This window comes from Adiantum capillus-veneris, chromosome 7 (assembly GCF_014529385.1).
Source record: "Adiantum capillus-veneris isolate H3 chromosome 7, ASM1452938v2, whole genome shotgun sequence".
In the NCBI taxonomy this organism is placed as follows: domain Eukaryota; kingdom Viridiplantae; phylum Streptophyta; class Polypodiopsida; order Polypodiales; family Pteridaceae; genus Adiantum; species Adiantum capillus-veneris.
The window spans coordinates 98,481,165-98,502,076 of NC_140937.1; the positions used below are offsets into that span (position 1 = coordinate 98,481,165).

Consider the following 20,912-nt stretch of genomic DNA (forward strand, 5'->3'; position numbering starts at 1 on the left):
AATCCTATCAACGTTGTTTGTAGACGCAACTCTGAGTGCATATATGCATGTTCAATGAGAACCTCTTTGATTGTTTTGCTCGTTTGTGACAAGCAAAAGTTTTTCACCCTACCTTTATAACTGTTCACAAACTCGTTGCTCGTGCGCTTTTTCTTCCTCGTCTGCAGGAGAACCCAGCTTCCAATTGTAATGGTGGTAGAAAGCCATCGACCGTTGTCCAAATCGAAGTTGTTGAAAATTTTGACAGACTTAATACTTGCGGATGGTCGTCGAGGTCTTCTGTTCTCCATTAGTGATTCTTCTATGGCAAGGTGCACATCACAAATGTGAGAGGGGAAGTGTTTCTGAGCACAAACACTATACAGTCAAATGCGAGCAAAATAGTTAGTTGAGCACAAATGAATGAGAATGAGCGGGAATACTATGAAGTCTCTTCTATCAAAAAAGTGCGCACAACTGCATTGAGTATGAGTTATGGTACGTTTGTCCTATATTTGGTCTTGACAAGAAATATTCGAGAAAATCACAACGTATATTAGTGTTAAGGTTTTTATGCAACTAAAAATTATTTTTTCGAAAATGCTAAAATTTGAGATAAAAACAAGGAAAATCCGAGCTACTATTACGGTAGCCTGCCATCCATTGGTCGCATTGTACTCTCTCTCTCTCTCTAGCGCTAAAAGGACCAAATTTGAGTCCAAAATTTTTCTAATGTGGCACACGTGATGGCCTCAAGCCAAAACGAATGTGGAAAAGCTTGACTTTTTGACCATACATCGTTCCATTTCCGTAAGTGACCTGTTTTTCTCTCAGCAACACCATTTTGTTGAGGCGTAAAAGGCCCTGTAAATTGGTGTTTTATCCCACAACTAGCAAAAAATGCATTAAATTCATGAGACATATACTCCTCCCCTCGATCGGAATGGAGGATGTCCATAGTATATTTCGAGACATTTTCAGCCATAGCCAAAAATTGTTTGAAGCACAAAAAACACTTCAGACTTAGCGCGGATACATCCATGCTATGAGCATGTCATCTACATATAGAATGAGAATGACCAAAGAACCATCACTAAGCATCTTTGTGTATAAGCAGTGATCCTCTTGACTTCTTCTAAAATCGTGGGATGCATAAAAGCGTCAAACTTTTGATACCACTACCTTGAATCCTGCTTTAAGCCATAAAGTGCTTTCTTGAGTTTGCATACAAGATCCTCCCTGCTAGGCTATTCAAAACCTTCATGTTGCTTCATGTAAGCATCCTCTTCTAGATCCCCCTAAAGAAAAGCTATCTTCAAGTCCATTTGGAAAAGCTTCATGTCCTCAATGGCGACTAGGCCAAGCATTATATGCAGTGTAGTCATCTTCACCATGGGCGAGAAGATTTCATCAAAATGAACTCCCTTTTGCTACTTGAATCCCTTAGAAACCAATCGAGCCTTGTACTTGGGCTGCGGATCATTAGATGTTAACTTTTTCTTGTAAACCCATTTGCAAGCTAAGGTCTGTTTGAATCCCTTAGCAACCAATCAAGTCTTGCACTTAGGCTATGGATCATTAGATGTAAATTTTTTCTTATAAACCCATTTTCCATAAGGCTTGCTTGACTTCTGGAAATTCAACCAAGTTTCATGTATCATTACTAACAATCAAGTTGTGCTCAGATTGCATGGCTTGCTCCCACTTGACCTTGTGATTCATTTGTATGGCTTCTTCGTCACAAGATGGCTAATCGTAGTCAGTCGGCAAGACAACCCTGGGCTGAAACTGCTCAGGTGGATGTAAGGATCTAGTAGATCGTTTCAACGCCTAACTATTGCTCTTTGTCTTGTCAATTGAAGCACTCCTAGTGGAAGGTACATCACTAGGCTTCTAAGTTTTCACAGATTCCGAGGGAATGTCCTTGAATGTGACTCTTCTATATTCAATCTCTTTGATAGGATTCTTGTGCATCTTTGACTCATTAAAGGTAACATGTGAGCTGTGAATTACTTTGCAAGTTTTTGAGTGCCAGAGATGATATCCCATCTGTCTATTTGTACCAATAACAAGGAAAGTACACTTGTGTGACTTTGGGTTTAGCTTTTTTCAAAGCTCCTTGGACAATGTGCATATGCCTCACATCCAAAGACATGCAATTATCATAATGTGGTTTCTTTCTAGACCACCTCTGGAATCTAGTAATTCAATGGTGTAATAGGAGACCACGCGATAATATGTATTGATGTCAGTGCTGCCTCTGCCCAAAAGCTTGGCTATGACTCACTCATGAATTGTACGATTCATCCTTTCTGCAATTCCATTTTGATTAGGTGTGTAAGGTGCAATAAGTTGCCTCTTAATACCTCTCTTGTTATACTTGAACTCCTTGGAGACGTATTCTCCACCATTATCAATCCTTAAACTTTTGATCTTTTTGTCAGACTAATTATCTACCAATGCTAAAAATTTCTAGAAAGTAGAGAAGACGTGATCCTTATATTGCAAAGGATAAACCCACACCTTTCTGGTGGAATCGTCTATGAAAGTCGCAAAGTAGCTAGCTCCCCCTGAATACTTGGTCGGCATAGGACCGCAAATATCACTATGGACAAGCTCTAGTGGTTGCAAATGCTTCCTATTCAATGGTGATAAGGTGGTCCTAGTTTGTTTTTACCAACATAAATGCAGTGCTCATAGATAGAAAACTCAAAATAACTTAACACAAGCAAGTAACCAAAATGAGCTAATGTTTTCATTCCCTTTTGGCTCACAAGGCCTAGCCAGCTATGCCAAAACTCAATAGACGACAACTCGGTTATGGATAGATAATCTTCTTTCATACACTAAAGAAACATAGAGTAAAGTGCTCCATGTTTTTGACCCATGAGAATCACAAGATCTCTCTTGTGAATTGACCATGAACCATTCCCAAAGGTTTTTGCGTAACCCAAATTGTTAAGCTGACTAGCAGATATCAAACTTTTTGCTAGCTTGGGACATGTCTAGCATTCTTGACTACGAATTTTGTGTCATTTTCCGTGACTAGCTTGATGTCTTCAACACCATGTATCTCAAGCTCATAGGCATCATCGAGCTTGACTTTGCCATGAGTATGTACATATTGATGGGGGCTTTTCACAAGCCAAGCTCCCATACCCCTCTTCTCTCGTCCCCACCCCATGAAAACCCCCTCTTAGGGAGGGAGTGATAAAAGACATTGGAAAAAGTAAGAAAAAAATAAAGTATGATTATGTAAATATATGAGAAAGGTAAAATAGGCCACCTCATGCCTGCGGGGCAGCACATCCCCACCTTGCCTCCTTTTTCTTCACTGTTGCCCCGTCGTGTGTCCCTTTTCCTCTCCTCCACTCAAAAGGTCAACCCCCTCTCTCTTCCCCTTGTCCTTTCTCCTTTCTCTCTCCCCTCAAGCTACCCCGCCTCTCACCAATAATGCATTCTAACTCACCAATAATGCACCCTAACTCACATGCAACTTACCCTATCTTCCAAAATAGTATACCCCACCCCCCCTTTCTCTCTCCTATCATATCCCATGACCCAAATACCCCCCCCTCTCTCTAAAGGGCGCCATGTCTCTTGTCTTGTAGCTAAATAACCTCCCCCACACTCACACACACTCAGTTTCACTAAAAAAGGTGCCCACAGACCCATCCCCACTCGGTGGTTACCTGATTTTTCTTGTGTTCACACACATCTGTACACAGATTCACCTTTGAACACACTCCTCTCTCTCCCCTCTTGTAATTACTTTATTCTCCATGTCACCTCTCACTTTTTTTCATCAACCCATCTCTCTCTCTTAGTCTCTCTCTCATGAGACTGCTGTTCTGGCACATATACACACAGCCAGACAAGTGGGGCCCACAGTCACATGGCCTATGTAGATAATGATTTCTTCATTTCTAAATTCTAGAATTTCTCCCCCCTCTCCTCCCCTATATAAAGAGAGGTCACCATCACACAAAAACACACAACATCACCAAAGAACACACTATGCACTGTGTGTGTCTAGTGCACACACACACAGCCACACCATCACCATCACCGCAATCACCATGCTTGTCTTGAGCATGACCTCTACACCCTTGGCTATGGAAGAGGAAGGGCAACTAAATGAAGGATGATGGCCATAATCCTCGTGCGAGTCTTCGCCATCAACTCCCACCTATCCGCCATGTGCTCTACCACTCTCTCCCTTCTCATTCCCCTACTCTATGCTCCCCATTTCATCGCCTAATTCTCTAAATAAAGCTTGAGGTTTTGTGAGTATGTTTTCTTGCAATGTTTTGCCCATGTGAGGTGTGCGGAATCGCCACCTAGTCTTGTGTTTTGGGTGAGCTTGTGTATGTGTGAAGGGTGTGCGGATTCGCCATCCTTTTGTGATGCCTAAGTACTAAGCCGCTATACCCCCGTCCTCACTCTCTCTCTCTCTCTGTCTCTCTCTCACTTGATCTCATTCCCTTTCCTTTTATCATTACTCCCAAGCATCCATCTCTCTTGGATGAAAACTTTGTTATGGTGGTGTGTTGTTTGCGTCCTAGCCGCTGAAGCTAGGTGGTGTCCCATGTTTGGTTTACCATGACAGGCTCGAGGCGCGCCATTCGGTCCCCGGTGTTTTAGAGGCCGTCGGGGTTCGGGGTTCGCTTTGCTCCCGTCAATATGTAGAGAACCATTCTCTATGAGGTGTCAGATGGAAACCGACTCTAGAATCTATGACCCAATTCTTATCAAGGCTAGCATCTTGTGCAATAAGAGCATCTAGACTAAGATTTGTTGTAAAGTCAAGAACATCTGAGAAACTATGGATCTCATGCACATTTACAATCTTGGGAGACTCTATCACATTGAGCTCCTCAATCTTAGCTTTACCCTTGCTATCATTGTTATACTTCTTGCTATCTTGCGACTTTTTCTTTTCTCTCTATCATGTGAGACAATCTTTCTTCGAGTGTCCTTTCTTATGGAAATGCTAGCACTCGACATTGCACAAAGAGCCTCTATATTTGCTTCAAGAACTCTTGCAATCCTTACTTTTAGCACGAATTATGAGTGCGACCTCTTTGACCTTTGCTAATAACAACATATGCATCACCATGCTTTGCAAGTTCCATTGACTTCCTGTGTATCTCTTCATTGAGTATACTCGAAACTGCCACATCGTAGGCTTACTTGCCCTCAGGTGCAAAGTTGCTAATCACGATGCAAAATATATCCCATGAAGAGGGTAGCGAGCATAGTAAGAAGATGGACCACACTTCATTATCAAATTCCAGTCCTTGTGATGTCAATAGATTGAAAAGTACATTGAATGCATTCAAGTGCTTGGAACCTGTTTCATCTTCTTTTATGTGAAGCTAGAAAAGCTGTGTCATCAAGTACAATTTGTTACTTGCACTTTTGCTCTCGTATGTGTTGCAGAGCTTATCCCACGAGGATTTAGCAGTGGCTTCACCAACTATGGTGAAATCATACATTGACTCGGCTATATGTAACCGAATTATGGACCTGGATTTTGCATCAAGCATTTTTCTCTGCGCTTCCATATTGCCATCTTGCTCGACATGCTCAAAGATTGGCTCTATTTTACCTTTTTGGGTCAGCACGTCTTGGATTTGTTGTTTCCCATATAGAGAAATTCGTGCTATCAAATTTTTTGATATTGTAAGTGTCAAGAGGACTCATGTGATCCATCCTTGCAATATGCAAGCTGCATTTGGCAGGAAAGGGAAGGGCTTGTAGGGAGGAGACGGCGTCACCCTCCTAAGAAAGAGAATGACGGAAGTTTCAAGAAGATGGCACTCTACGGTTGCACACACACAGAAAACTCTCTGCACGAAGGAGCTGTGCACTTTGGAGAGAGAGATAGAGGGGAGGAAGAGAGAGGAGGTATGTGTGCTATATGCTCACACAACATCTGGAGACAATTCGAAGGAAGGGAAAGTCAAAGCATTCCATACAAATAACTAGTTTTGCTTGGTGGGCCTTTGCCGTACATAATCTGATAGATTTTGGAGCGCAGCTGGTTACTTGGTTAGGTGGTTGTGATTGTTGTCACCTTGGGTTTTGTTGTGGTGACACAAGAAAATGAGTAGAACCTATTGATAGGCACCAATAATAGCTCAGCTTGTGACTTAATGAGCATTGGGAAGAAGCAAGTTGTGTTCCATAGTGCTCCATATACGACAAAGAGCTACTAAAGAGGGTAATTGAATCGAGCAAAAGGGGTTGCAACTTAACCTACTTTGGTAGTTATTTGCAGATTGCACCATTCAACCTAGTAATATCGACCATTTAGCCTCTAAATCGTGGAACCATCTTTGAGACACCCATCTTATTCTCAATCAAGCATAGTCAATTAATAGACTATAAAAAATGAACTACACTACCAACTTGATAATCGTGTACGAATGTCATCCAATTGTGCTAGCCGGCGGACAATATTTGAGTCAAGCTACAAAAAAGCAATGTGAATAGTTAAAACATGTCGTCTTGCAATGAAACGTCACAGACTGAAACTACAAAGTATACAGTGCACGCCATGTAGAGGTGCCATACAAAAGTATGGTGGAGAGCTGGCACTGTGGTCTCTCCAAAAATTATAAGAAACGAAAGCCGTGCCCTGCTTTGTAGCGTTTATGTGTTGCGCCAAGCAAACGCATAGTCATGGGGTGCTGGATACTGATAACGAACCTTCTAGTGTTGTCGAGTCGACATCGTGCTTGTGCAATTGAAATGTCCACTATTGTGAATATATGTCCTCCCTACCAGACACAAAATAGACGTTAAGACAAATAGAAAAGATGCAGAATATAGATTAAACTTAAAGAGAAGCAGGGCTAACTTTATGTTCTACATCATAGACGTATTGGACTCCTATGTAGTGCGAGAATTGCCCTCGCTTTGCATCCTAAAACCAATGATCCAGAGCTTCGTGGCCTAGTCCTTGCTGGACATATCCCGCAATTGATGCATTTCAAGAGATGACATTTCAGACATACATGTCAACCAAGGCAGTGCAATATGCCTTCAAGGGGATTTGACATACGGCCAAAGCACAACGAAGATTAACGAGGCCTTTCCCTCGAGCCCCCGACTAGAAATCTCCCTGTGTTTAATTTTTCCATGTATGTGTGTTAGGGTGGTAGAACGTGACCTCCTCGTACTGTGGGACCAACAATGTGCTTGGTTGGCTTTTGACTGGAGTACATAGACAGCCTTCAAGAGAACGGCAGTGTTTCCTTCAGCAAGGTCTCCTATGGCGAATTCGCAGTGGTGATGGAGCAAGGGGGCATCATCATGTATGCCTCCACACTAGTCCCTTGTCTTACAAGGTGGTGGGCTTCTCATCCATAGACGAGAACAACATGATAGTCGCCTCTCTCCACTACCCTTCTCGTTGCACGGGCATCACCTTGACATACAATAGTGAAGGGAGAGTTGTGATCTTTCAATAGAAGCGTAGCAGCAGAACGCGTGAATGCTACAACTCCTTCAACATTTCTGTAGGGTCTGTTGGAATTAGGGTTGCAGAGAAACGCACACAACTTGGAGAAGAAAAAGGAAGCTCAAGGCACACAATAGAGAGTGTGTTACTTAGTGTGCAATGGAAAGATAGATAGCCTTAGAGTGATGGGCGTATATAACATGCACGGGGGAAAAAACCTCCTAAAGAGGGAAAAAATGCCCCGGCAGTCCTAGTGTGTTCACACACATCACTACCACATGTATATGGTAACAATTCCCCCTTGGAGTGATGCAGTGAATGAGAGCTGGCACATGAGTAAAGGGAAGTGACATGCCCTGAGGACATGATCAGTTCACAAAGGGGAGTAAGCCCAAAGCTTTGCGGAAAGCTTTGAGCTTCTCACGACACAATGCCTTTGTGAAAAGATCTGCAAGGTTGTCCTGTGTTGGCACATAAGCCAAGCTAATCTCTCCTGTTGAGAGCCTCTCCCTGACATAGTGGTAATGCACCTCAATGTGCTTTGTGCGAGCATGAAAAACTGGGTTTCTCGCAACTGCCAATGCCCTCTGTCTGTTAGTGTAGATAGTGTTGGTAGTGTCCTGTTCAACACCTAAATCAACCATAAGGCGTCTGAGCAATACACACTCATCCATGGCTGTGAAGACTGCCCTGTACTCAACCTCACAACTCGAAGTGGCCACAATAGGTTGCTTATTGCTCAACCATGATATACATGAATTGCCAAGCATGAAACAAAAACCACTTGTGGACACTCGCGTGTCAAAACAACCAGCCCAATCTGAATCCAAAAAAGCATGTAAATCTGGTGGCAATGATCCCTCCTTGGGATGAAACAAGCCAAGATGTAGAGTGCCACTAAGGAAGCGGAAAATCCTCTTGACAGCCTGCCAATGCTTAGACCCTGGGCTATGCATAAATCTGCTAACCTGTGAGACTGCAAACTGAATATCTGGCCTCGTGCTGCATACATAAATGAGATACCCAACAGCAGTTTGGTAAAGAGTGACATCAGCAGGATCGCCAGCATCATGTAGACTCAACTTCAAAACTGTTTCCATGGGAGTGGCAATAGGTTTGCAATCCTCAAGTCCAAACTTACATAGCAATGTCTCTATGTAACTTTTTTGACATAAGGCAATACCACCATCACACTGCTTAAACTGTATGCCCAAATAATGATGCAACAACCCCAAATCTTTCATCTTGAAAGTAGCATTCAAATTAGGCTTAAATTCAGCAATATGTCTCTCATTTGGTCCAGTGATCAGCAAATCATCTACATAAAGAACCACAATGAGAAGTACATCACCCTCACGCTTTACATACAATGTGCTTTCTGTTGGACTGTTACGAAAGCCTTGTTTGACCAAATGAGTGTCAGCTTTCTTATACCAAGCACGAGGAGATTGCTTCAACCCATACAAAGCCTTGTTACATTTGCACACTTTGTCCTCTTGTCCTTTCTTGACAAAACCGCGAGGTTGTGTTACATAAACTTCCTCGAATATGTCACCATTCAAGAAAGCAATAACAATGTTTGATTGATGTACATCCCAACCAAAATGAGCTGCCAATGCACATAGAAAACGCACAGTAGTCATACGACAAGTGGGAGCAAAGGTCTCTTCATAATCTATGCCTTTTTGCTGTGCATAACCCTTTGCAACAAGTCGAGCCTTATGGCGATCGATCTCACCATCCGGCTTGCGTTTCAACTTGTAAACCCACTTCGTACCAATGGCCTTTTTGCCAGGAGGCAAATCACATAAAGTCCATGTGTCATTTTCTATAAGTTCATCATATTTTGATTACATGGCAGCTATCCAATTTTTTGAATTCTGTGCTTCATCAAAAGACAAAGGCTCCTCAACATCATGTAAGCTAGATGCAGCCAAAGCATAACAATCTGATGCATAAGATGCATGGTGAGAGCCTGAACGAGTACAACTAGACAAAGGTGCATCCAATTTACTGTCACGCAAAGTGTGCACCAGCCATTTTGGCATACCTCTAGCCTGCTCATTTTCAACCCTTTCCTCATCAAGTACATCTGCATTAGTAATAGGTTGATCTGTAACATTTTCAGAAACCCCCATAGGTTGTACATTTGCCTCATTGGAACTTACATTCGTATTTCCACCACTGAAAAGAGGCAACAATGTGTCATAAATGTCCTGTGAGCTTACATTATTGTCTCTAGTACATGACAACAAGGGCTGAACAGAATCTTCCAGAAACACTACATCCCGTGAAACCCGAATTCGTTTTGTTTGCGGATGATACAACATGTAACCTTTGCTTTCAGCACTATAACCAACAAAAATACATTTGACAGCCTTATCATCTAATTTTCTACAATGTGTTTGTGACACCAAAGCATATGCCAAACGGCCAAAAACACGCATGTGCTCAATAGAAGGCTTTCTATCATGCCATGCTTCACATGGAGTAATAAACTGCAAAGCTCTCGTAGGACACCTGCTTAGTACATAAGTGGCACACATGATGGCCTCAAGCCAAAAAGAATGCGGCAAAGCTTGACTTTTGACCATACATCGTGCCATTTCCGTAAGTGACCTGTTTTTCCTCTCAGCAACACCATTTTGCTGAGGTGTACAAGGCATTGTACATTGGTGTTTTATCCCACTAGCCAGAAATGCATTGAATTCATGAGACGTATGCTCCCCCCTCGATCGAAACGGAGGGTGCCCATAGTATATTTCGAGACATTTTCAGCCATAGCCAGAAATTGTTTGAAGCACATAAAAACTTGGGACTTCGCTTTAAGCGGAAATACTCATGAATGCCTGGAGTAATCATCAATGAAAGTCATGAAGTAAAGGTAATTTCCCAAGGACGGAGTTTGCATGGGCCCACAAACATCACTATGCACAAGCTGCAACCTGCATGTGGCCCGAACTGAACCATCCTTTGGAAACTTAGAATGTTGCATCTTAGCCAAAATACAGCCTTCACAAACATGTTTGACAGGTGCTTCAAGAGGCGGCAAAGAAGCAACCATATCAGATTTTTGCAAACGTAGCAAACTGGCAAAATTCAGATGACCAGAACGTTCATGCCAAAGGTTTGCATCTGAAATAGCCCTTGAATCTGCAACTGCATTTGCAAAATTTTGTCCACACTTGTCATACAAAGTGAGCTTATACAGCCCACGGCACAAAAGCCTAGATGCAACAATTTCATCACCAAAACTAAGATCATGCACTGTACATCTGTCATCCACAAATTTGACTACAAGTCCAAGTCTAGCAAGTGCAGATACAGACAAAAGATTCTTCTTGATCCCAGGTACATAAAGTGCATCAACAAGCGTGAAAGAATTGCCATTTGCAACAGTAAGCACAATCTTTCCAACTCCCTGGACCGGATAAGAGGCATTGTTGGCACAAGTGACTGAATTCCTATGAGGGGTAGACTCGATAGAGGTGAACAATTCAATATGTGAGGTAATGTGCTTTGTAGCACCACTATCAAAATACCACACATGTGAATCTGCAGCAATTGACAAGCATTCATCATGGACAACAAGATTGTAAGTGCACTCTGCGCTAAAAACCCATTCTGCATCAACACCAGCATTACAGTCTCCTTTCACAGAAGACTCAACAATGGTTGCATTTGTAGTGGAACCAGCATTTGCAGTGGACTCACCACCCTCTTTCTTCTTAGCCTCTTTGGCCTTCTACTTAGGACACTGCTCGATCAAGTGATCATTAGCTTTACAATAATGGCAACGCATCTTCTTTTTGCCCTTGTCACCGGAATTTCTAGACGAATTGCTGCCCAGCAGGAGCATTAGGAACGGAAGTTTTGCCACTTGCAACAGAACCATAAGAAGTGGTTGCATTGTTGTTACCACCCTTTCTTTGAGAAGCAATAAAAGCCTGCTCAACTGCACGCTGTCTACTCCTGTTTTTTCTTGAAAGTGACTCTTGCAACAGCAATGTGCATAATGCATCAAACTTGACAACTTCAGGATTTCCTTGCGTCATCAGTCTCCAAGTACTAGCAAAAGTTTGGTAGGAATCTGGTAAGGCATCAAGAATAGTCTGCACAAGGGAACTGTTTGAAATGACTTCACCTGCACAAATAAGTTGCTCATTGATATCCTTGACACCAGCAAGGAAAGTGTCCACATCATCTTCCTCATGCATAATCTTCGACTCCAGCTCTTTACGCAGCAAAGCAATTTTAGCTTCATTGCGACTTGGATAAAGACCAGCCAATATATCCCAAGCCTGTTTTGCAGATTTTGCTGAACGAATGTGAGGAACAATGGCGCGCTTCACAGACAACGCAATCAATGCATGAACCTGCGTATCCTTTACATCCCAACGAGATTGTTCTGCCGTAGGCAAAACAACTCTAATAGCAGCAATCCTTGCAGCAAGACCTGCAACATCCTTAACATCGCCTGCATCCTCAGAACCAGGACGTACATCAATGTCCTGCACAATATTCCAAACGCCCTTTGATCCGCAAGAACATGTTGCATCATGTAAGCCCACATAGGGTAATTGTCCCCATCCAACCTGTCCTCAGGAGCAAACATCTTGAACACATCTGTGTTGTTGTCAGCCATGGTAAATGCTGCACCTGATGTGAAAACTGCTCGAAAAGAGGAGAAATGAAGCGGGAACAATACGTGCTATATAGCACAAACCATAGAAGCTTGTAAGACACCTATTATGCAGAAAATGACATTGACAGAAATTTTGCACAAAATGACGAAATAGCCTGTGCAAACCTGTCTGTAGTGGAAACGAAGGCCGAAATGAGCCCGAATCTAAAATCTGAGCAGACTAAGCTCTACAAGCTTACCCGAAATTTTTGTCGACTTGCGAACGCTTGCCAAACCTCACTGGAATCGGAGAAAGTGAGCAGGCGTGTGCTGGAGCAGTTGGCGACTAAGCCCGATCATAGGACGTAACCTGCTCTAATACCAATTGTTGGAATTAGGGTTGCAGAGAAATGCACACAGCCTGGAGAAGACAAAGGAAGCTCAAGGCACACAATAGAGAGTGTGTTACTTAGTGTGCAATGGAAAGATAGATAGCCCTAGAGTGATGGGCGTATATATAATGCATGGGGGAAAAAACCTCCTAAAGAGGGAAAAAATGCCCCGGCGGTCCTAGTGTGTTCACACACATCACTACCACATGTATATGGTAACAGGGTCCAAGGACAACAACATTGAAATTTTCTTCAGGCTCGATTAGGATAGGAACTTCTGCCATTTGCATTGCCAACAATCTCATAGCATCAGCAGAAAAATGTGATGAACGGGCCTGTGAAGGCAATGAGTTTTGGTGATTCGACTCCAGATTAGGCCAACTAATCATTGATTGAAATATGATATCTTTTGTTTCAGTAGCACTAGAACAGACCTCTACCATGGGTTGACGCTACAAAATATCTGACCTTTGAGAGTGCTCATCACGTCGGCAAGCATCCGAAGTACCTTCCAACTTGATGATCTGCGAAATATAAGCAAGGTTTGAAAAGGTCTCCGGGTCTCTTTTCCGGTTCTGCCCGGCTTGCTGCTACATGGGCAAACTGCGTGAAAAAGAATTGGTGTGAATCTTGATCAGAATTAGGCATGGAGACCTGCTGCATATCTTTTCCATGAACATTGAAGGATGGCCGAGGGCACAGGATTGTTGAATCTGCATGAGCTATACTTGAAGTGGCATAATGCTGGCCATAACTAGTTGCACCTGCAAAAACGAGATAAGCTGGACATACTATTCACTTGGCCACTGGGTCTTGTTGCACATGAAGCTGCTATGATCGCTATGCGGGGAAGGCGCATGTAGGCTTATAATTAGGTATTAATGCTTCACTACAAAAGAAGGCCGATTCCAATATGCCAATGGGGCAAACAGTGACATTGTCGACCTTGTACTGCTGGAATGAATTGAGAGGAGCTTGGCCTATAGACTCTATGTTACTGAAGAATGCTCTCGTCATGTCAACGAGGTAGGCTTTTCTTCATGGCTCTTCGCTTTCATGTGAACAGGTATAAGGTGCCAGTACCATCGATTCCACTTCCAACACCAAAGATGGGAGTTGCTCCAACACCATAGATGGATGTTGCCACTTCCAACACCATAGATCAGAGGATGAGAAGGCAGTAGGGTCTGCGTTTGATGGTTCCATTTAAGCTCATGTGCGAGCAAAGCCATCATCGCCTACGTACTATTCATCATAGCCTACTCTCTCTCTCTCTCTCTCTCTCTCTCAAAGAGTGGCCAGAGACAAACCTGCCGACAAAGCTCCGAGCTGCTTCGGGGAACTCTTGTGGAGAAAATCAAAGTGTCTCTGAGAGAAATCGAGCAACGCATATTTTACTCACTTGGTAGCTTTTCACGCGCAGTTTTTTTTTAATGTAGAGCTTTTCATTGCAGCGATGTTTTTTTTAAAATTTTAATCTACTGCCACGTGGTGGCTTCTGTTGTGGGCTCACCAAGTAAAAATAGAAAAATTGCCCCCCTTGAAACGGAAGACAAAATAGAAGATGTTTTTTTATAAATTTAAATCTATTGCCATGTGGTGGCTTCTGCTGTGGGCTCACCAAGTAAAAATAGAAAAATTGCCCCCCTTGAAACGGAAGACAAAATAGAAGATACGAGTACTGCCGGCTGCCTTTGGCGGCCTCTCTCTCTTTCTCTTCCGCTCCCCTTCATCTCACTTGGCATTTAGCCTTCATCTCCCAGAGAGAGACACGTGTAAAAGGTTATTTAGTAGATAATATGTTAGTAGATGTTAGCAGATGGGTGCACAACTTCCACCTGAACAGGACTTTTCGTTCTTGCTCTCCATGCACGGGTATGAGAGCCAAGCATTGCAAAAGGAGGAGAGCTGTTTCGCCACTGTAGTAGCTTAAGCATTGCAAAAAGAGGAGAGTGGTTTCGGCATCGATAGCATTCAGCCGCAAAAATTTCAGGTGTATTCTTTTGCAGATTCTTTTCGACGTGGCTTACATTTTCGCAGAAGAAACGTTCTCCAAAGATTTGGAGTCATTCTACACAAACTGCTTGCATATTTCAGGTTGCAGATTCGTTTTCTGCAGCTGAATATCTCTTTGTGAGAAGCTTGTTTTCCCAGCACCGGTTTCAAATGTGGTCTAGAATTTTGTAGAACAAAGTTTTTACAAATTCTTGATGGATTTTTTAATAGACTGCAGATTGCTCTCAAATATACACAGTGAATGCATACAATTTGCACATTTTGAGAGTAGTGACTCTCTTGGCTGCGGATTTGAATACATATATTGCTCTGTTGATGGTGATATACGTGTTATTTGATGTCAGAGATGTAAGCTGGGATATGCACAAGATTTGCCATGGCAGTTGATGCGACTTGTGCATTGATCTTGTATAGAGAGTAGGTTGAATTGATTGCATGCCGTATGTAAAGTGTTTCTCACGGAAGCATAAAAGGTGCTTGAAAAGTTGTGATGCCATTTCTCATTGCACATTGATTACAGGATACATAGCCATTTTTCCGGCTTATCAGATACATACTTTGGAGCCAGTTGGAGCTGATTTGTACATGGTTTACGCACATTGACTTCTTGTGCGATTATGAATGGTTTATCATTTATGGTCTCTTGATGATGTTTGGCCGAGCCGAGCCTAGATATGCCATTGCACGATTTTGGCTGTGAGTTGTTTGTGCCGATCTATGTGTGCTTACGGGTCATCTAATTCAGTTTTATGCACCTCTCTTGATGCCAGTTTGAGTTGTCTATGCATAGATCAGTTTGTGGCAGATTTGATGCATTGTTGGCAGTTTTTTGCTCTCTTGTGAGTCGATGCCTGTCATACAGTGATCGACGTGGATTGAAGTTGTGGGAGCTTACTTCAGTCCATTTGGCAATTTTCTAGTTGCTTGCTCTACTTGACGCTTGTTTGCAATTTATCTGCTCTTCTATTTAAGTTTATGCATCTCTCTTATCATAGTTTTTGGCTGACATAATGTGTGTTTAAGTTGAAACTCTGCTTGATTTCTGTCATATTTTCTTGCCATAGTTTTGACTATTGCTTTATGCGTTTCTCTCGAAATTTTTGGTCAAGATATTGTCTATCCACTATCGAACTCTGTCAAGTTTTTTGTGCTTGCCTGATGGTATCTATCCTTCGAAACATGACTTACATGTGGGGATCATCGGCTTGGTCAGCTCTGTCTGCTGGCACTTGGTGATGAGACTGAGTTGGGCAGTGTCAAAGAAGAAAAAATTCAAGAACTAGAAATTAACTGCAAGCAATGGAAATGACAAGAGTAAGGAAAGAAGACCCATGCCAAATGCTTCGGCTTCCTGCAGGACATGACAATGAAGATTCGATAACAACAAAGACAGATTCAGTCAATTTTGCAAAAGAAGTACTTCAAGCACTTGAAGAGAAATACAGGTCTTAGAGTGCACAGAATTACATAAAAGTGGGAGATCAGCACTATTGAAACACCCTTTTCTTGTGGGTGAATTTGGATACATGCTGGATACTCTGCAGCTAGCCCCCGTACTCTCTTATTTTCATTTGGCATTTGTGCCCAGAGGGTTGCGCACGTGGTCCCTTTTGTTTTTTTTTAAAAATGTGCCACCGTTTTGTAGTCATGAGTTAATTTGTTGTTTGGTCCTCTAAGAAAGTCTTGTCTCATTTGTTTTTGAAATAGTTGTGAGAGTTTTATTGAATAACTGTATTTTTAATTGTACTGTATCCAAGAATTGCTGGAGGTAAAGTTTTAATAGCATATTTTCAATGTACTTTTCATAGCTAACGTGTTTGGGTCGTATGCAGCTGGTGGTGGCAAATGGAACTGATTTCTACCATTGATCAAGTCAAGAAAAGAGCTCAGATGGCAGCAATAACAGTCATTGGTACTTCACGCAAAGTGAAGCAAAAGCTAGTCTGGATGGAAGGAATGAGCATGAAGATACTGTGGATGTCTTGGAAGCATAATGAACCATTGTCTGAACTCCATGAAAAGGAAGATAAGGGAAACTTCGTGTGTTGCCCATTTAATTTCAAGGCAAGGCCATATCTTCAATGTCGAATTGAGAAATTGAAGATGTCTATTCTGGTGTTCTTTTGTCATAGCTTTTGGGAAGGATGTGATTTAAGCCAGAGAATGTATTTTTTGTTACATGGTTGCTGGTTTTGTGCCATCTTAGATTGATACGAAACATGCAAATGGATTCCAAACTTCAACAGTGTGTGGGAGAGGACTTGAGTTTGGATCCTCAATGATACTTGCATTCTCTAAGTGAAACTCCCTCTCGTCAAGAGATTCATAGTGATTGTTTAAAGTATGGGCTTGACCTCTGAAGCCCTTGAGTGCTTACCTGATAGAACCATCGTATCTATGGGAGTGTTGATTTCAAAGTATGCTCGGCATGGGCAATGTGCAGCAGCTCTTGATTGCTTCCAAAAGATGCTTACAGAGGGTGTAAAACCAGATTTAGGTGCTTTTAGCTGGGTCTTAAAAGCATGTGGAAATCTTGGAGCCATACACTATGGTAGGAAAGTTCATGCTGAGATTGTTGAAAGGGACTTCCACACTTCTACCGCCATTCATGGTAGTCTCATCCATATGTATGCGAATTGTGGCTATCTAAATGAAGCATGCAAGGTTTTTAGCTGTGTTCGAAATAGCAATGTCATAACTTGCAGTGTTATGATAACAGGATATATTCAGCATGGTTGTGGCTTTCAAGCTCTTGAATTCTATAGATATATGCAGCAGCATGGCTTGAAGCCAGATAGGGTCATCTTCTTGTGCCTCTTGAAAGCCTGCAGCAGTGTTGAAGCAATCAAAGAAGGCAGACTGTTGCATGATGATATTATTAGAGCCGATCTTGAGCTAGATGTTACTGTGGGAAGCACCCTTCTGGATATGTATTCAAAATATGGAAGCCTTGATGAGGCTCAGGAAATTTTCAACAGAATGCCCATAAGAAACATTGTCCCGTGGAATGCTTTAATGGCAGGATATGTCCAACACGGAAATGGCTTGGCTACACTGGAATTGTTTGAGAGAGTGCAGCAAGAGGCCTTAGGACTAACTAAAGCAACATACCTTGGCATCATAAAAGCATGTGGCAGTGTAAAAGCCACCAGTTTGGGGAGACGTATCCATATCATGCTTCTAGAAAGTGGAACAACCATTAATGGGACTGTTGGAAATTCACTCATTGATATGTACGCAAAGTGTGGCATCCCAGAAAAAGCACGTAGGGTGTTTGATGAACTCACAACTCGAGATGATGTATCATGGAGTTCATTGATTGCAGGGTATGTCCATAATGGGTGCTACTCCTTGGCTTTCGAGCTATTTGAGGAAGTTCGAATGCATGACATTAAGCCAGACAAGTTTTTCTTCTCATCTATGCTGAAAGCTTGCGGTAACATGAAAGCGATAGACAGGGGACAAATGTTACATGGTGAGGTTAAGAAACATGGTCTCGAGTTTGATGTTGTGGTGGGAAATACGCTCATTGACATGTATGCGAAGTGTGGACGTATAACAGATGCTCGAGAAGTTTTTGATAACTTGCCTAGTCGCTCTGAGATCTCATGGAGTGCCATGATTTCAGGCTACACCTTGCAGGGGCTGGGTCTCTCTGCTCTGGAAGTCTTTGAGAGAATGCTAGAAGAGGGCATACCACCTGGTGTTACAATTTTACCTATTGTACTGAAAGCGTGTGGAACAATTGGAGCACTTGAGTGTGGTCACCAGGTACACGATTTGCACGTAAGACAGGAGTGTAAACTGGATTTTACAGTTGGTAATGCTTTGATTGATATGTATATCAAGTGTGAGAGTCTGAAAGATGCCCGCAAAGTTTTTGATAGCCTGTCAGGTAGAGATGTAGTTTCATGGAGCACGATTATATCCGGATGTGTGCAGGATGATCAGGGAATTCCTGCTCTTCATCTATATACACAATCACAGAAGGAAGGCATAACACCAGACAGAGTCCTGATTTTGTGTGTCTTGAAAGCATGTGGCAGTGCAGGGACTATTGAGATGGGAAAAATTATGCATGATAAGGTCATAAGGCAGAACCTTGATGCTGATCTTGCGGTTGGAAATACACTTTTGGATATGTATACAAAATGCAGGAGCCTTGAGGAGTCCTTAAATGTGTTTGACAAGCTGAGTAACAAGAATGTTGTGTCATGGAATGCAATGATTGCAGGATTAGCTCAGCATGGCTATTGCAGGTCGGCCCTTGAATGTTTTGGAGACATGCTGTGCCAGAGGATAGAACCCGACAGCTGGACTTTTAGCAGTATCCTTGCTGCATGCAGTGAAGCAGCTTTAGTCAAGGAGGGGCATCGGTTGTTCAAGGCCATGGAAACATACTATGGTATTATTCCGGGTGTGGAACATTACAACTGTATCATTGATCTTTTCAGTCGTGCAGGCCAAATGCCGGAGGCTAAAAAGTTGCTGCGGTCCATGCCTGTTCTTCCAGACATCACAACGTGGATGTCTCTGTTGACCGCTAGTCGGATGTATGGCTATGTGGATCTTGGCTTGAAGTGTTTCAATGAAGTTGCTCAACTCGAACCAGACGCTGCAGCCATCTATGCTTTGTTGTCACACATGTACGCAGATTTTAACTTATTCCAGGATGCGTGCAAAGTGCAAGAATTGAAAAAGTGCTCCAGTGCATGGAAGAAGCCTGGCAAGGCATGCATTGAGATTGGGGACTCAATACAAGAGTTCATTGTAGGAGAGAAATCTACTTCGGACACGGATCTGTCACGAGGTTTGTCAAGGCTTCTGAAAGAGCAAGGATACACTCCAAGGCTAGACATGATCTTTGAGACTTCTGAAAATGAAACAGGGGACTTGAGCAGGGCTTGGGAGTTGTAATGCATCACTGGCTCCCTTTTCGACTCCTCTCCTTTGTGAATATGGATAAACTAACTAGCAGGCAGTAGCAACTAATTTATCACTTGGCGACCACGGGTGTCATAGTGCCATATCTTCTTGTGCTTGATGCAAGCCCTGTGACAATCACGAAGCATCGCAAGCCTTCCTCTAAAATCTTTTGATTCTTGCTCTACTCCACATCTGTACATCTTGTGCCATTATGAAATGTGTATTATATTCAACACCATTATAGAATCTGACACACGGAGCCGTTGTCTCCTAAGGAGAAAGAGGCAGTGGGTGGCCCATACCCCTTGAATTCTTGAAATGCAAAACAAACAAGCTGCTGTATGTTCTGACATTGTAAGCATCTTTGATAACAGAATGAACGTACCAGACAAGATGTTGATCCTCATGAGGGTTGGTTCATAGGAGTCTAGATTGCCTTTTGCATTTGCTCCAGTAGAAAATTTGCGGGCCTGGCAATCCTGAGCTCTTCCTCAGCCCAATTGTTTTACTCCGTGTCAACCAACAAGCTTCCACTCTCCAGCCAGACTCCTTTCGCACCAGGTGCCGTCAATGGCCATGGTTGAACACAAGGATGCACTCCAAAAATGGGACCAACACATTGTATGTATGATGTGCCATGGAATAATTTCTTCTACGCTTATGGCATAGTGCAAAGACCCATGGAAGGGTTGTTGGGTATGGTCTTTGTCCTATGACCAAGCATCGGAGCGAACCCTTCCTTGGAACTTATTTTGTATCTTGGTATGTACACCCTCTTATCTAATTGGAGCCTTAGACATGTGATGAGCATATGGAGCCATCTGTGGAATAATACATTTGCTACTTAATATGATTGTGAACATGTACAGAGGCCACATACATTGTCCGCCACCTCTTGGGGATTGGTTTGACTTAGAGCATCGATATGTGGAATAGTGAAGTGCGGTTCAACTTGCAAACATAGCAAAGCACATTTACAGGTTATAGCTTCAAAAGTTACCACCTTCAAGAGTTGAGGGTTATGTTACTAGAACCATAGCTTCTTTAAACACCAATCAAACATCAAAATGCAAACAAGTTTGAAAGTGTAAAGTGAGTTTGATTTGAACATGCCTTGTCCAAATCAAATGTGGCCCTTGGCATTTTTCAATCATTTTGTGACATGCAACTTCAAAATGACCACTGATAAAATAAAGAGTTCACAAGCATTTTCATAGCATTATGACATTCAACATCTAAAGTCAATTAACTGTTATGAGAGAAAACTCCTTTTTTAGTTATCATGAAGGATATTCAAATGTTCTTTCATGTAAGGGTTTGGTATATGTTTTGATGCAAGACACTATGCTTGTTTTTGCAAACCTACCTTTTGTAAGGCAGAAGTAAAGAAGCCTCTTCAACTATTGGTAAGCCCAAGCTTGCAATAATCGTTCAAGCAAGAAGATTAACGTGACAAGGATGAAAGGACGATAGAAAAGTTGTAGCTTATACGGACCGGTCTTGTTAT

At 42.4% G+C, this 20,912-nt stretch overlaps 1 protein-coding gene across 2 annotated transcripts in view; it reads left to right on the forward strand.

The window, feature by feature from the left end:
- Positions 1–20,394, forward strand: part of LOC147454300 (pentatricopeptide repeat-containing protein At2g33680-like) — a 46,704-nt gene extending 26,310 nt beyond the window's left edge. For both annotated transcript variants that reach the window (XM_086516314.1, XM_086516313.1), the window contains exon 4: positions 16,312–20,394. In XM_086516314.1, the coding sequence (XP_086372440.1) occupies positions 16,823–19,396 (2,574 nt within the window). In that variant the 5' untranslated portion in view covers positions 16,312–16,822 and the 3' untranslated portion in view covers positions 19,397–20,394. The remainder of the gene's footprint in view (positions 1–16,311) is intronic.
- Positions 20,395–20,912: the final 518 nt, after the last annotated feature.